At 45.7% G+C, this 17,838-nt stretch overlaps 1 protein-coding gene across 3 annotated transcripts in view; it reads left to right on the top strand.

The window, feature by feature from the left end:
- The window catches only part of GRIA3 (glutamate ionotropic receptor AMPA type subunit 3), a 279,870-nt gene that overhangs the window by 70,218 nt on the left and 191,814 nt on the right, over positions 1–17,838 (top strand). For all 3 annotated transcript variants that reach the window (XM_020976366.2, XM_020976365.2, XM_020976367.2), the window contains exon 3: positions 10,905–11,144. In XM_020976366.2, coding sequence (XP_020832025.1) covers positions 10,905–11,144 — 240 coding nt within the window. The remainder of the gene's footprint in view (positions 1–10,904; positions 11,145–17,838) is intronic.

The raw sequence follows: 17,838 nt of genomic DNA, 5'->3' as shown, positions 1-17,838 counted from the left end.
TCACAGGATCACATATTTAGAACTGGAAGGGACCTCTAAGGCCATCTAGTCCAACCCTGTCATTTATTGAGTTCCAGAGAGGGGAAGTAGCAGAGCCAGGACTCTGATTTCAAATCCCATGTTCTTTTCACTCCACCATGCTGCCTCTCTACAGATAAATTCCTCCTCTTTTTTCTCCTATTCCTTCTCACCTTCCCTTTTACCCCCTTTTCCTTCTCCTTCTCTCTTCTTTTCTTTCCTCTTCTCCTCCTCCCCCTTTCCCTTTATTTTTCCTCTTCCTTCTTCCCTTTTTTCCCCTCCTCTTCCTCCCCCTCTTCTTTTTCCCTCCACCTCTTTCCCATTCTCCCTTTGTCTTTTTATTGTTCTGTCACGTCCAACTCTCCATGACCCCATTTGGGGTTTTCTTAGCAAAGACATCGGAGTGGTTGGTTTGCCATTCCCTTCACCTGCTCATTTTACAGATGAGGAAATCGAGGCAAACAGGGGTTTAAAGTGACTTATCCAGGGTCCCACAGCTAGTAAGTGCTTGAGGACAGATTTGAACTAAGGCAAATGAGTTTTCCTGACTCCAGGCCCAGCACACTATCCACTACAGTGCCACCTAGCTGCCCTTCTCCAACACCCCCCCACACACATACACACACACACACACACACACACACACACACATACATACACAGAGTCAAGCCTTTTAAAGCCACAGCCCCTCCTATAGACAAAAGAGGCTCAGCGAAGCCAATTCCTCAACCTATTCCAACTACAGAACTAAAATTCGCCTCAGTCTCCACAGGCAGAGCCTCCCATTTTGATCCAGCTACACTGGGGGTGCCATTTGGAAGAGAAAGAAGGTGACCAAACCCCCATTCTTGTGAAGACACAAAAGTCAAAAGTGATCAAAAGGGAATTTAGTACTCATAATTGACTAATTGCCGGTACAGTTGGCTGCCTTTCCCCCTGAGAAGGCTTTCTCAATATGCCTGCTGGAGCACTTAAGCAAGCACAGCTGTAATTATGATTATTCCTATAATAATAGGGTTCCTACAGATCTTCATATTTTTAAGTGTTTTACAATCATCGCTGCTAATCCCCCAAACATCCCTGCAAGTGTGTAAATACTATGGGCTCTCCAGGGTCCCAGAGAGCTGCTGGAACACACATCGAGGCAAAGTAAAGGTCATGGCAGACTAAGGCAGCAATGATTCAGGAAACTAACTTGGGAGCTCTGGCAGGTGACAGACTGAGTAACGAGCAGATCGTCATGGAGCACCCACCAGACCGGTGTGGTGCTCCTGTGCTCCCAGGGAAGATAAAAGAAGCCAGGTCCCTTCAGGAAGCTTGCAGGGAAAGTGAGAAGAAGAGGCAAACACAAGGAACACGGTGGACTGGAAAGAGCAAAAACAACCACAATAACATATTTCTACATGCTTCATGTTTTGCAAAGTACTTTCCTCCTACCAATCCTGTGAACAAGGGAATTTAAGTTTTATTGCCTCTACTTTACAAATAGTGATCTGAGGCTCTGAGTGATGCTCAAGATGAAATAGCCACTAAGTGCCTGAGAGAGGATTTGAGTTGAGTTTTCCTGACTTGGGGAGTCAAAAGTCAAGGATTCTCATGTCACTTCTGCCAGATTTGTTGTGTGACCTTGACCAAGTTGGCTTCCCACTTTGGGCCTCAATTTATTCCTCTAGATAATGAGGGGATTGGGCTGGAGGACCTCTGAGGTCCCCTCCAGATCTAACACTCTGTGATCACACGCTAGGTTCTGATTCAAGCTCTGCCCCTTTATAGCTGTGTAACCTTGGCCAAGTTCCTTCCCCTCCCTGGGCTTCAGTTTCCCCCTCTAGAAAATGAGGGCCTCTTAGTAAGGTCTCTTTTGACTCTGATCTTCTGCTTAAGGAGGCCTTGGTTACTATAAACTCCAAATACCCCTGGTGCAGTAACAGAACCATCAGGAGTGAGGTGTTAGTGGAAAGGCTTTGTCAGACTGTTTTCCTCTAATTCCTGGCCTTCCCCCACCACTGGGAGAGATTTCCTTCTTCAGGTTTGTCAGAGCACTAGATAAGGACCCTTCCTTGGCATTTCTCTCTGCCTCTCTGCCTTCCATCATCTCCATATATACTTCTGGTTCTGTCTTTCCCCTCTATTAGAGTGGAAGCTTCTGGACATGAAGGTCTGTGTTCTATCTTCCTGAAAACTATTAGACCCTATATCTAGAGCTGGAAGGAACCTTGGAGACCAACCAGTCCAACCCCTCACTTGAAACTGAAGCTCAGAGGGGTTAAGCGATTCACCTAAAGACACACAGTTAGCATGGGGCAAAAGAGCATCCCAGATAGGGAAAACAGCATAAGCAAAGATGTAGAAGTGGAGAAAATACGGAGGGTTTGAGAGGCAGGGAGGACAGGGTACTGGTTGGAACAGAGGACTCCCAAAGGAAAGTCACCATAAGTAAATTTAGATAAATACAATGGGGCCAGAGCTTTAAGGAGGGCCTCAAATATCAGGCCCAAGGAGGAGGCCTCTATCCAAGAGACAGGAGGAGCCATAGGTCATTGGGCCATATTGCCCCCCTTGAGCAGGGGTTCTTAACTTTTTTCAAGGTATTTTGATAACTATATTTCAATAAAAAGTGATTTCCTTTGTAATCCTACATATTTTATTTTATGTATTTAAAAACATTATTCTGAGAAGGGATCAATAAGCCAGACTGCCCAAGGGGTCTAGGACATAAGAAAGGTTGAGAATCCTAGAAGAGACAGGCAGCAAGGCCCAGTGCATAGAATGCTGAACTGTGGGTTCAAATCTTTCTCATATTTGTGCCACCATGGCTTAACCTCCCTAGGCCTCAATTTCCTTGCCTGTAAAATGGGGGTAATATCAGCCTCAAAGACTTGTTCTAAGGCTCAAATGAGATGATGCATGTGAAGCATTTGCAAACAAAAGTTCTATAGAAATGTCTGTTGTTAATATTATTAAGTCATTAGATTGCTCTACATTTATGGCCTTGGCCAAAATGGAGAGGGGGGCCAGAGGGAGGAGCATTCCAGATAACTGAGGGTGAAGTGCCATTAATACTTCAAAGCTTCACAAGAGTGGCATCTTCCTTAGCGTAGCTCCTGCTCTCACCTAGGCAGATCACAGCCGCTGGGGAAGTGGCTATGACCAAAACAAGGCAATTCTCTGAGGATGAGCTTGGCCAGGAAGCTTCTTCATCTGGGCAGGACCTGATCAGCTTGTATACTGCTCTGCTGGAGGAGCTTTGGAGAGCCCAAGGTCACCTCCAGGACACGAGGAGACATCCATCAGAGGAGGGCATCGGTGAAGCAGTGACAGTGTCATCAAAAACATTCTCAGCCCTTAAATGTGCTGTACCAGAAGAATTCTGGAGACAGCACTCAGGCAGTTCTAACAGGAATAAACACAAGAGAGTTAAACCAATATGCAGCTGGGGGTGGGGGAGCAAGGAGAGACAGAGACAGACAGAGGGAGGGAGGGAGGGAGGGAGAGGGGGAAGAGACACACAAAGAGAGATCAGATAGAGATGAAAGAGAGCAATGAGAGAGAGGACAGAGAGAAGGGGGAGAGGACAGACAAAGGGGGGGAAGAAAAACAGGGAGAGGAGGAGGAGGAGGAGGAGGCAGAGGCTGAGACTAGTTGGGTTCAGTGGAAAGAGCATCTGACTCTGAAGTCTTCAAGAACCTGGGTTCAAATCCTGTCTCAGATGCTTACTTACTCTATATGTGACCTTGGGCAAAGCACTACCCCAGCCTCCCTGTCTGGGCCCCATTTTCTTCTGTAAAATCAGGTGGAGGAGGGGGAAAACCAAATCGCCTCTAAGGTCCCTTCCAGCTCTAGATACAGGATCCTCTTCCCTTTGACCTTGGGCAAGTCACTGCCCCTCCTGGGCCTCAGTTTCCTCCTCTGTAAAATGTGGAGGTTAGACTAGAAGTCCCTTCCAGCTCAAGATCTAGGAGTCTATGGACTTATTCTAAGAGCTGTATTATGTAAGTTTCAGCCGTTTGTGCAAATTCCTGATTTTGGAGTCAAAGACCACCTGCACCAGCATCCTGGCTCTGCTTCTAGCTTGCTGTGTGACCTTCAGCAGGTTCCTTCCCCACCCTGGGTCTCCGTGTCCTTCCTCTGCCCAATGAGGGGTTGGAGCAAGTCGTGTCCACGAGCCTGTCCCCCGCCCCACCCCACCCGGAGGCATTTTAGGCACCGCCCCTGGGGGCTTTCAGGAGGGCTGCACCAAGGCAAAGAGAAGAGCCCTGGGAGAGGTTTTTGTGTGCGAAGAGACCCGGTTCTGGCCAGAAATAGAAGTGGCTGGGCCCAGAAGCGGAGAGCACAGCCTGTTCTGGGCGACTGGGGAAGTAGGTGAAGCTTGTCTTCAGCACAGCCTCCACCTCTCCCGCCCACCAACCCGCCCACTGCGTCTCTGCAGTGCCTGGCAACCCGGGCTTTCCAACTGCTCAAATTGCCCCAGGGCACCCACTGAGCACCCTCCTCCCTGGAGGCTCGTCCTCTGCCCCAGGCAGGATCCCCGCTCCCGGCCTTCCCTGAACCTCCTCCTGCGGCAGCATTGATGCTTTGGGACTCAAAGTACCTGCGTCACAATCAGGCTTTGTCACTTATTGGCTTTGTGTGACCTTGGGCAAGTCTCTTTCCCTCTCTGGGCCTCAAGTTTCCCCTTCTGTAACATAAGGAGGCTGGACAAGATGGCCTCTGAAATCTCTTCCAGCTCTGGCTCTAGGATCCTTTTTAGGGACCCCAGCCCCAGTTCAAATCAATCGCAAACACTCTCCTTGGTCTGGGTTGCTTGACACCCCTCCCTGCCCCACCCCCACTCCCCAACATTCTCTTACTGTAATGAACTGCCTTGGATTTCTTCTGATCATATTTATACTCTATCCTTCTAGAGATACATGTTCTCTTCAGTGGTAGAACAGAAGGTACTGGAGACCAGGGATTGTTTCACTTCATCTTTGGCCAGTTTTTAGCACCTTGCCTTGCATACAGGAAGTCCCAAATCCCTGTTTGTGCTGATATGTGGGACATGGTATGAGACCAAATCTGACCAGGGACTGACTATTCATAACAGACCAGCCACTGCATTCATTTCCTACAGATCCTAGAATCCTAGCTGGAGTGCTGAAAGGGACCTCAGAGGTCTTCTATTCCAATTCCTTGCTTTTACAGATGAGGGGCTGAGGCAGGAAGGAAGAAGTGACTTGTCCAAAGTCACACAACAACAGAACCTGGGATTTCAACCCAGGTTTCTGGCTCTGAATCCAGTGTTCTACATGGGCAGTAGGACCCAGGGCTGACCATCACTCTGCTTGTTCCACAGACAGGGCTGGCCTGCCTCCAAAGACACCCTGATCTGTACCGAATCCAAACAGAATTAAACAGCCTACTGAAATCAGAGCCCATGTTTCTATGGCATTTTAAGGTCTGCAAAGTCCTTTATTTAATTAACATTGCTATAGGTACCACTAGGATTATTATCCCCATTTTACAGGGGAGGAAACTGAAGCCCAGCAAGGTTAAGTGATTCACTCATGGTCACATAGCTAATAAGAGTCAGAGGTAGAATTTGAATCCATCCTTCCCTCCCCACCTTTCCTCTTCCCTTTTCATCCTTCCCCTTCCCTTCCCTTCACCCCCTTTTCCTTGTTTCCTTCTCTTCTTTTCCCTCCTGGCCCTCCTCTTCCCCCTCTCTTTTCTGCTTTTCCACTACCCTACTGCCACTAAAAGGGTGTGAGACAGGTTAGGGCTGATGAAAAGAAAACATGGAATCACAGGATTTTGAGCTAGAAGGGACCTCAGAGATATTTTGATTCAATCCCTTCACTATACAGGCAAGGAAACGGAGGACAAAGAAATAAAAGTGTCCAGCCCAAGGTCACACACAAGGCAGTGAGTATTGCAGTCAAGACTTCAACCCCAGTCTTCAGCTCTGAAGTTAGTAAGAGTGAAAGGTGAACCATTACTTTATTGCCTTCTGTTCCTCCCTATAATGGGCTTAAAGAACTCAGTCCCTTGGAAATATTCTAACTGATAACATAGTTTCATGGATTCATAGCTTTTTAAATCCCATTACTCAAAGGGTGGTGATGAATGTGTCCATATCAACCTGGAAGAAGGTTGTTAATAGAGGGCTGGGCCCACCAATGAGTAGCTCTGTGCTGTGGGATATTTTTATCACTGACGAAGGCATAGATAGCACTCTTACCAAATTATGCCAGTAAGGGCAAAGTCGGGAAAGAAAGCTAACTTAGTGAACTACAGAACCAGGATCCAAATTATTCTAGAATAATGGGCCAAATCTAAAGAGGTAAACAGTGATAGGGATTAACGTAAAGTCCTACATGTGGGTCCAAAAAATACCTGCACAAGCATAGTGTTGGACTGGTATGGCTAGAGTGCAGTTTATATGAAAAACCAACTGAATTTTTGTTATTATTATTAATAATGATGATAATGAGTAGCATTTTATAATACTTTAAAGTTTGCAAATCACTCTATAAATGTGATCTTATTTGAGCCTCACAACCCCGAGAAGTAGGGAGCATTTATTATCCCCATTGTACAGATGAGGAAATTGAGGCAGACAGAAGTCAAGTAACTTGCTCAGGGTCACACAGCTGGTAAGTATGTGAGGCCAGATTTTACCTCAGGTCTTCTTGACTCCAGGTGTACATATTGACTACTGTAAGACTTCACCACACGGTACTAGGATGGGTCAACAGCTTGATGTGACAGCTTGAAAAGCTCACACAGTCTTTGCCTTGCACTATCTACCCTGGTCAAACCCGCTCTGAATGACTGTGGTCAGTTCTGGGCACCACGTATTTGGAAAGATATTGAAAAGCTAGAGTAAAAGGCAACTGAGATGGTGAGGGGCTTCAAAACCATTGCATACATGCAAAAGTGGAAGGAATTGTAGATGTTTATTTAGCCTGAAATAGAGAAGGACACCATCACTGTCTTCAAATAGTTACATAGATTAGGAGCCAAAGGACAGAACTAGGGACCATGGGTAGAAGTCATAGGCAGACAGGTTTGACGTTAGTATGAGGAAGAGTTTTCTAGCAATGCGCTGTCCAACAAAGGAATGGGCAGCTTCAGGAGGGAGGGACTTCCCCATGGCTGGAGCTGTTTAAGCAGGGGTTGGATGAGAATCTGTCAATGATGACTCATTCTTCCACTGGGTAAGAGGTAGACTTCCTTGACTCACAGAAAATAAAGCCCTGTCGGCCCCACTGACGATAAACCTAATACATTTGTTCACTTGTAGAGGATTTGACATTGTTTGCTTGGAGGCCCAGAGACCACATTATTACTTTGCAACCTTCTGCTCAATGCCAAGTTTTGCTGCTTGGCTTATTACCATGTAGCATCATTTCTGCCAGCTCTGTCTGTCCATGGAAAGCTATGGAACTGGTACAAAGACACATGGACATATGAATCAGCTTCCTAGCCAACTTTTGTTATGTCTCATTTAAAGAGACTAGGATGAGTTCGATGACCTTTTCAATGAAGATGCCTCCTGAATCACATGTCCAATGAGTTGTAAATCAGCACCAGGACCAGATGGCGAGGCTGTGGCCCAAAGTGGGGGAGGCCCTTGCCCAAGGTCACACAGCTAGGAAGTGGCGGAGCTGGGGTTTGAATCCAGGCCTTCTGGCTTCAAATGGTTTATGGATAAAAATCCATCTAGTCTATGGTAGAAATGGAAATGACTAACATTGGTGACCCCCAATTAGTTTTATTGAGTCCTTTATTGTCATTATTACAATGGATAATGGTCTTACCTTGGGTTAATTCACTACTTTTAATTCTTCCCCAAGTGTTTTTAGGGGTATTACTTCATTTTCTGTAAATCACAGCCCAGTAAGTGAGACAGTGCAAGTTGTATTATCCTTACTTTGAAGAGGAGGAAACCAAGGTTCAGTCACAGTAAGACAGTGACTGAGCTATTGCTAGAATCCAGGCCCTTCACTCCCAGTCTGCTGCTTTTGCACACCAAGGGGGTCTGAAGGACCACTGTCACCCAACCCAACCCATTGCATTTCTCTGCATCTCTTCCCATTGCCTCAACTTTTTAAAGGATATTGAGAAACTCAGACCAGAACAATTCCTTAGCTTGGAAGAACTAGGGATGTTTACCCAGGAGATGGGAAGGTTTAGGAAACACATGGGTTCATATGAATTAGAGTTGTAAAAGATCTTTACAATTTTGCCACTTGCAACTGGGTTGACCTGAGGCAAGTTCCTTCCCCTATCTGGGTCTCAGTTTCCTCATCTGTAAAATGAGGGCATTGAGCTAGATGGCCTCTGAGGTCCTTCTAGCTCTAAATCTGCATGATCCTATGGTCCTAGACCAAGATTCTTATTTTACAGATGAGGAAACTGAGGCCCAAGTAGGGGAAGCAACTTATGCAAGGTCATATGGCAAATCACAGAGCCAAGAGTCTCCCCCATTATAATGTAAGCCCCCTGTAGTACAGCTTATTTAATTCATTGCCTTTATGTCTCCAGTGCCTAGCACTGAGCCTGCCACATAGTAGGTATTTAATACTTGTTCAATATTAAAACCCATGTCCTCTTACTCCAAATCTTTACAATACTCCCTGATGGTAGATAGCTTCAAATATCAGAAGAGCTTCCAGGAGGAAGAGAGTCTGATTAGTCTACTTGACCACAGAGGGTAGTTCTAGGACCAGAGGGCAGAAGTTACAAAGAATTGACTCTGCCTGAGGAGCAAGTTCCTAAGAAGGAAAATGGTCCAACAAAGGAATGGGCCATCTCACAGGGCAGTGAGCTCCCTGTCTCCGTAGGTTTTCAAGTAAGGCTAGATGACTACCTGGAGAAATTGTAACCGGAATTTCTGCTCAGAAGACAGTTAGACTGCATGACCTCTGGGGTCCCTCCCAACCCTGAAATACAACATTCTGTGGCTTACGGAGAAAAAGAATGCTTCCCACCCCCCCCAAAGAAGCACCATGTTTTGCCGGGTTAATGCCTGCATTTGCTCACTGCTCCCTTTGAGCAGGCTCTGATGCTGATAAGCAGCATTTCCTTTGGCACAGCTTAGCTCTATACCATGTAATTGCAAAAATAACCATTTAGACTGTGAAGAGGCAGTGTGCTCCCGAAAGCAAAACTGTGTGCCAGGAAATGAACCCAAAGATGGTAATTAAATTATGGTGTTATCAGAGAGAGGCCAGGACTGCTCACTGCTAGGAGGCAGCAGAGGAGCCTAGGCCTAGGAAGGAAGAGGTAGCATTGGTCAATCCTGGGCCCCCATTAACCTCACTAGTGAAGCAGGACCTGTTGCTCCCAAATCAGGATCAGCCCCATATGTGGGCTGGATAAGCAATGTCTGACAAATTGTGATGGGAACTGGTGCCCAAAGTGTCTCTCTGCCCCCGCCCAAAATAGCCCCAATAAACCTGTTTCAGTGCCCCAGATTTCCAGTAAAATATCCATTCATGGAGAGCGTAAGAAGATAGCATTCTACAGGGGGTAAAGTTCAGGCTCAGGAATAGAGGACCTGAGTACAAATCCTACCTCTGATAATTACTGTGTGACCTTGAACAAGTCCTTTCCCCTCCCTGGGCCTGAATATCCTCTGTAAAATGAGGAAAGTTGGCCTAGATGGCCTCTGAGGGCCCTCTTAGCTCTAGATCTAAGACCCTATAAATCAAAGAATCTCAGAGCTGAAAGGGATGCCGTGGCCACCTTGTCTAAACCATACCTGAACAAGACTCTACCTTCCAGGGGCAGCTAGGTGGAACAGTGGACACAGCACCGGCCCTGAAGTCAGGAGGACCTGAGTTCAAATCCGGCCTCAGACACCCTCACTAGCTGTGTGACTCTGGGCAAGTCACTTAACCCCAATTGCCTCACTAAAGAAAAAGAAAAAAAAAATCTCCCTTCCAACATATCCAGTGAGTGGTCATCCAGTGTCTGCTCAAAGACCGCCAAGGAGGGAGAACCCATGCCCTTTCCAAGCAGACCATCCCACTTTGGGACAGCACCGATTGTTCAGAAGCCTACACTTGCTTCTCTGAAATGTCCGCCCATTGCTTCAAGTTCTGCCCCATGGGGCCGAGCAAAAGAAATCTAGTCCTTCTTCTATATGACAGCCTTTGAAACACTCAAACACAGATATCATGGCCCTCCTTGAGTCTTCTCTTCTCCAGGCCAGATTCCTTTAAGCTATTGTCGTGCATTTTCCTGCAGTTAGAATGCTTCTGTTACCTGGAAGGAGGGATAACACATTAGCCGGCACTGGTTTGGTTCATGAGCCCACTATGCCACATCATCATCCAGTAGGGCCAACAGTGTGAGGGGATATCCTGATACTTTTTGTGTGGAGGAGGTCAGGTAAAGGTCTGGGACATGGGACAGGTCCTTACCTTTTTCTGAACTTTATAAAAGCTTTGTTTGGTTATTGCTTTTCTTTTGAAGCCTGTGATTTGATGTTGTCCTTCCAATCCCATCAACACTCAGGGTCTAAACAATGGCATTCTGAGAGTACAGTACTTTACAAAGCCTTTCAGAGTAGAAGGATATAACCTGATAGTAATGGGTAGTATTCACCTCATGTTACTGATTAGGGGATGGAGAGAAGAAAAGTGATTTTCCCAGAGTCACATACAGCTGTTGGTGTTGGAGCCTGGATTCAAACCCAGATCTTCCAAGTCTAGCCCTCTATACCCTGACAGGCAAGGTGCCAAAACTGAGGCTCATAGGGATTTGGTGACATACTGCAGGGTATAGGTTCGGTGTCAGAGTTGGGACTCTGACTCAGGTCAAAGGACTCCAAAAATGGCTTTTGTCCCCCTCCATCAGTATGAGGTTATTGAAAGGTTTCTCTCTTTCTCTCATTACAGTCTGCTCCCAGTTCTCCAGAGGGGTGTATGCTATCTTCGGGTTCTATGACCAGATGTCAATGAACACCCTGACCTCCTTCTGTGGGGCTCTGCATACATCCTTTGTCACACCCAGCTTTCCCACTGATGCCGATGTGCAGTTTGTCATCCAGATGCGGCCGGCACTGAAGGGTGCCATCTTGAATCTGCTGAGCCACTACAAGTGGGAGAAGTTTGTGTACCTGTATGACACTGAAAGAGGTAAGTTGTGATATACGCAGTTCCTTCTTCCTTCAACTGGTGAATGAGTTAATGAATGAATAATGAATGACTGACTGGAAAAGTATTTATTAAGTATTTACCATGGGCCATTTACTACTGTGCTAAGCCTCAAGATACAAATAGAAAGATCAAGAGAACTCTCAAGGAGCTCACACTCCACTGGGGGTTACGACACATTGAAAAAAAAAATTCATCTGCTGGACAGATTGAAAGGCAGAAAAGTTCTAAGGGTGCATCAGTGAGGCAGATGGAAAGGCCCAGGGATCTGTATCCCTGATTATGTAGGTTACATAAGTTGATCAGATGACCAGTGCTAGGAGACTGCAGGATGTAGACACAGGCGAAAAGGTAAGGCCTAGAGGCTCTTGGGATGCAATGGCTGAGCAGATAGTAAGGCCTGGTGGTCCTCCCTGTCACCAGAAGGAAAAGCGTTATTAACTCCAATCTCATCCAAGCTACATGAACAGTCAAACAGTAAAGAGGGAGGGCACCATTGGTAATAGCAGTAAAAAAGAAAACACCTGAGCTCTTTCCCCTAAAAATTATTTGTCTTAACTAATTATTTGATCTAAAATGTGTACCAAAAACAAATTCATTCAGTCCAAGGTAGAGACAGCCTTGGGCCAGAAGAATGTTTGTTTGTTTGGGGGAGGAGTGGGTGGCTAATTCCCTGGTAGGGAAGACAGATGTCAGTGTCCTCATTTGACAGATGAGGAAACTAAGGCTCTGAAAATCAATCCATTAACAAGCATTTACTAAGCACTTTTTCTGTACCAGGCACAGATCTGAGATGCCACATTGTGTATGCAGAGAGTTGTGCCAGGTTCTGTTAGATGACACAGATCCCTTCTTGTAGGGTGATGAAACTCATATAAAGATAACATGCAATATTGTCTATTATTCTTAAGTACAAAATGATTGTTTAATAAATTCTGATAGGGTGTGGGGGTGGAAGTCAGAGACCATTACCAATTAGAGGTATCAGGGAAGGCTTCCTGGAAGAGATAGCGTCTGGGCCGGGTAAGAATTCCCCGGGCCAGGATGGAGAGGGAGGACATGCCACGCCTAAAAAACAGTTTGTGATTGTGCAGCTGATTAAGAGCTAAGTTGAGACATGGACCAAGGCCTGTGGCCTCCCAGGTCTATTCACCCCAGGTCTTCCTAGAGTGGCCCCTTAGCAAGTAGTAGAGAGAGACGCAGGAGCTAAGGCATGGCCAGAATGCTGCTTTGTGGAGGTTTTCACAATTGCTATTGAGGCGATGTGTTGAGATACTCTGGATGGAGAAACTCTGAAACTGAGGGCCTGATCTGTAACCAAATGTTATACTCCTTGTTTGCCTGAGCTCACCCAAAGCTTGGCCAGTCACCAACCACTGAGGAGGCCCCTGCTGCATCCAGAGCCCTGTGATCAGCTCTGGCAAAGGAGGTAGGGCATGGGCCACATGGAGTGCACACATGACAGGCAAGGCACCAGCATAGATCACTAGCGTGTATAATGTTGCATGATAAATGCCTGGGAGTGGGGCAGAAAAAGGTACTAAGAAGATGTCCAAGGGGGACTGACTGGGGAAATCAGAGGAGGCTTCCTGGAGAAGGTGACACTTCAGTTTAAAGGATGGGCTGGAATTTGCTGGGCAAAGCAAGGAAGGAAGGACACACCAGGTGGAGAGATGGCATAAGCAAAGGCATAGAGGCTGGAGAGAGCACAGGATGTGCAGAGGGTAGAATATTTTAGTTTGTATAGAATGGAGAGGGCAGAGAGAGAAAATGATGACAAGAAGCTAGGAAGGTTGGCTGGCACAAAGGACTGGAGAGACCTGAATGTCAAATCAGGAGCATGAATTCTTCAAGATGCAACAGGGAGCCACTAATGATATTTGAGCTGAGGAGTGTCATGTGTACATCTGTATATATGAAACATTAGTCTGGCAGAAGTGTGAGCCCTAAGTATGCCATCGTGGGACCTATTCACAGTAATAGACTCCCCCGCAGAGCACCATGAGACCCCATTCCTCAGAGATTTTTCCCCAAAGCAAAGCTGATTTGTCCCTTATTAGCTCATAACTGCACTCGTGAATCCCAGAATCTTAGAACTGTAATAAGGCCTCAGAGTGGATTTAATCCAACCTCTATCTTCATAGGAATCTCCTCCATAACATTATTCCTTAATAAGTGGCCCTCCCAGCCTTCTTTTGGATACTTCCACTGATAGGAAACTCATTATCATTTGAAAATCATTGAGCCATAAAATAGTTTCTATTGCCTTGAATGAGGGCTGAGAAGCTGTGCTTGTGGCATCTGCCTTGGACAGACTTGGCTGCCGGGAACCAAGGGCCTGCTCCCTTTCCCCTCACTTGGGTTCATAGCATCTTAGGAGGCGTCTAATTCAACCCCTCCTACTTTACAGTTGGAAAAATGGAAGCAGTGAGGCTAAGTGACTCAGGTTCCTAACAGAGAGGTATCAGAATGTGGCCAGAGCACTGGACTTGGGGTCATGATGAACTGAGTTCAAATCCCACTGTAGGTACTTACCAGCCATGTGACCCTGGGTAACTCACTTGACCTCCTCGTGCTTCTATTGCTTCATCTGTAATATGAAGACTCCCTGCCTCTGTCCCTTCCAGCTCTAAATCTGTAATCCTATGGTCTTCTGATCCATCATAAATCTCAAGCTGAAAGAGACCTCGAAGGCCATCTAGACCATCTCACCTCATTTTACAGAAGACAAAACCGAGGCCCAGGGTGGGAAGGTGACTCACCCAAGGTCATACATAGGATCACAGGGTCTAGACCTGGAAGAGTCCTCAGAGACAACCTATCTAGCCCAATGCCCTGATTTTACAGTGGAAGAAACTGAGGTCCGGGGAGAAGAAGGGACTTGCCCAAGGTCACACCATCAGCGCCTACCAAAGAAATTAATTCACAAACAATATATACACAATATCCAGCAGTATCATCTTTCAAGGTACGTCTCAAATCTCACCGGTGCACAATGATTGATTTCTTAGGTATCCCCTAAGATCCACCCTCTCATTGAAACCCTGAGATAATGTGGCCTTGGAGACCTCCAGAAAGCACCTTCTGCAATGAGAGGCCCAAGGTTCATTCCAATTCACCTCAGGGGCTTATTGCCCATGTGTGGCCTTAGGCAAATCACTTTCCTTCTCTCTGGGCCTCAGTTTCCCTTTCTGTAAAATGAGGGGCTGGAATAGATGGCTTCCCAGGGCCTTTCCAGCTCAAGATCTAGGAGCTAGGTACTGAGTTCAAATCCTGTCTCTGTCTCTTACTACCAATGTGACCTTAGGCCAAGTCACGTGACCCCTCTGGTCCTCAATTTTTATTTATTTTGTTCACTATTTCCCCATTAAATGTTCATTGTAATCCAGTTCTAGCCAAATTGGAATGCTGTGGGCTCATGTAGCCGGGGGTATTTGTGTTTGACAACTCTGCTCTTAGTAACTCTTTAAGCCTATATGTTGCAGAGAAGGTGCTAACCTGAATTCAAAGGGGGGAGTTTCCTTCTCTGGGAGTTTACCATACCAATGAAATCCAGCCCCTGGTGAAGTCCTGAGCCTAGAGAGGTTAAATGATGTGTTACTAACAAAGAAAGGAATTTGAATCCAGGCCTTCCTGACTTGAAATCCAACATTCCTTTCACTATATCCCAATATCTCATGATTTAAAAATACCATAAAACATAGATAATGTTAATATGTGGCTTTCTAAGTCAGCATGCACAAGTGGCTTGCTCAAAGTCACCCGGCCCAAGGGGCAGCTAGGTGACGCAGTAGATAGAGCACTGGCCCTGAAGTCAGGAGGACCTGAGTTCAAATCCGACCTCAGACTAAACACTTGACACTAACTGTGTGACCCTGGGCAAGTCACTTAGCCCCAATTGCCTAAAAAAAAAATCATTGAATCCAAAGTCACTCGGCCCATATGTGTCAGAGGCACTACTTGAACCCAGGTCTCCCTGGCTCCAAGGCTTGCTCCCTACCCACCATGCCATGCTGTAAAGTGGAGATAATAAAGAGCTTTGCAAACTTCCAAAGCACTATATAAATGACAGTTATTCTTTTTATTACCAATGTGTCCTTAAGTCCTCTATGGACCTCAGTTTCTTTACATTGGACTAGCATGGCGCCATGGAGAGAGACAGCATTGTATAATGAAAAGAACATTGGTTCTAGAGTCACAGGAGCTATGTTCCAATCCTGCCTCTGACGCTTACTGCTGAGCTTATGACATTGGACAAGTAACAGTCCGTCTATTGAGGCCTCGGCCTAGCTGGCCTAGATCTAGAGTCCTAAATGATCTCCAAGTTCACCTTCAGTTCTGACGTTCTCTACTCTTAGAAATACTTTCCAGAAATGCTTCCTTTATGTTGACAAGCATCTGTGGCTTCCTCACTGAGAAGGTCTGAGATAAAGCCCAGATCAATGCCAGTATCTGAGTTTTTCTCCAAGGAACGGTCCTCTACCCTGCTCTCTTTCCGGTAGTCTTGCTCCATCCTCCTGGCTTCATGGATCGCCTTTGTGAGGAGGACACACAAGCTGTGTGACCTTAAGCAAGTCCGTTCTCCTTCTCTGGGCCTCAATTTCTCTCTGCCAGTTGAGCAACCTGGCCTCAAATGGTGTCTTCAGGCCTTCCAGATCTAGATCTTCGATCTCAAGCACTTGTTGCTTTTGGAAAGGGGGCAAACTACTATGGCTCTCTCCCCTGTATCTTCCCCTTCAAGCACAGATTCAAGGACATGATAATAATAACCACGAAGCCGGTGGAATGTGAGCACAGAGACCTTCATTTTTTGTCTTTGTTTACCCAGCGCCTTGCACAGGGCTTTGCACACAGTAGGTATTTAATGAATGCATGTCAAATGGGACAAGAGAAGCCCAGCTCAGCTCTGTTTGGGGCCTTATTTGAGCTCTGGCTTCTTTTTCCATCTGCATAAATTAGACAGGCCCAGGGAGTACATTATCCTCTGTGAGACAGACACAAAATCCCCCTGTCTGAGTGGCCATAATGGAGGTTGACAGTAGCTGAGACATTTGGTAGTTTCTGCAGTTTGCCTAATCTATTGTGAAGAGTCTTCAAATCAGAGAACACCCCAGAGCCCGTAGAGAGTGCTGAATGACTATTTGGACTGGCTTGTGAAGAAAAGGCCGTACATATGTCTGTAATGAGAATCTCATTGAAGAGGAAAATACCAGAGCTGTCATATTTTTGAATACTTTGCCCGGCACATCCTTGACTGCTTTGAGGCATAAAAAGAGCAAGTGCCGAGCAATTTGTTGTCAGCTGTTGAAATAAATTAACATTTAAACACTTCCTCTTCCACAAAGGTTATTAGCTCGGTAGCTTGTTCCTGGGGATGGGCTGACGATCAGGGAGAAAAGATCGGGAGCCATTAAACCAGCCACTCCAATACTGCAGATTAGTTACCGGGGCAATTGTTCTCGCCACGGTGGGACAATGCCACAGATTAGACAAGGCGACTCTTAATAAATACCGGCACCCTTTAAGGCTGTCATGCCGACTGAGAAGAGCCTCTCTGGGAGGGGACGCCGTTTACTGGAAGATTTCCAGTTCGGCTGGGGAAAGACACTCGGGTTCCAAAGGTATTTTCCACAAGTAATATATTTCTCCGATTCCACTCCCAAAGGCCCTACCAGATCAGAATGTGTCCTTAACTCCTTGGTGGCAGTGAACTTCGAGTTGAGGTGTTTGCATGGTGTAAGGAACAGAGAATTTAGAGAGAGGCAAAAGACATGGGTTGGAATCCTCCTCCTGACACTAACAAGGGGTCTTAGAGGTCATGTAGCCCCAGTCCCTCCATTTATTATTTTTTAATTATTTTTACTTATTCCATTAAAAATTTCCCAATTACATATAAAAAAAAATTTAGCAATAATTTTTAAAATTTTTTGAGTTTCAAATTCTCTCCCTCCCTCCTTGAGAAGGCAAGCAATTTGATTTTGATTATACGTATGAAGCCATGCAAAACACATTTCCATATTAGCCATATAGCAAAAGAAAATACAAATGAAACAATAAAAATAAAGACATTTTTAAAAAGTATGCTTCAGTCTGCATCCAGAGTTCATCAGTTCTCTCTATGGAGATGGATAGCGTTTTTCGTCATGGGTTCTTTGGAATTGTCTTCAATCATTGTCTTGATCAGAGCAGCTAAATCTTTCACAGCTGATAATCTTTGCAATATTGTTGTTATTGTGTAACTGTGTCTTCTGGTTCTGCTCACTTTACTTTGCATGAGTTTATATAAGTTTTCCCAGGTTTTTCCAAAACCATCCTGCTCATCATTTATTATAGCACAATAGTATTCCATCACAATCACGTACCACAACATGTTCAGCCATGCCCCAGTTGATGGGCATCCCCTCGATTTCCAATTTTTTTGCCACCACAAAAAGAGCTGCTATAAATATTTTTGTACAGATAGGTCATTTTCCCTTTTCTTTGATCTCTTTGGGATACCGACCTAGTGGTGGTATTGCTTGGTCCAAAGGGTATGCATGGTTTTATAGCCCTTTGGACATAGTTCCAAATTGTTCTCCAGAATGGTTGGACTAGTTCACAATTCCACCAACAGTGCATTAGTGACCCAATTTTTCCACATCCCCTCCAGCATTTATCATCTTCCTTTTCTGTCATG

Source organism: Phascolarctos cinereus, unplaced genomic scaffold (assembly GCF_003287225.1).
Source record: "Phascolarctos cinereus isolate Bilbo 61053 unplaced genomic scaffold, phaCin_HiC Scaffold_8;HRSCAF=390, whole genome shotgun sequence".
Lineage (NCBI taxonomy): Eukaryota > Metazoa > Chordata > Mammalia > Diprotodontia > Phascolarctidae > Phascolarctos > Phascolarctos cinereus.
This window is presented reverse-complemented; position numbering and strand designations above follow the sequence as displayed.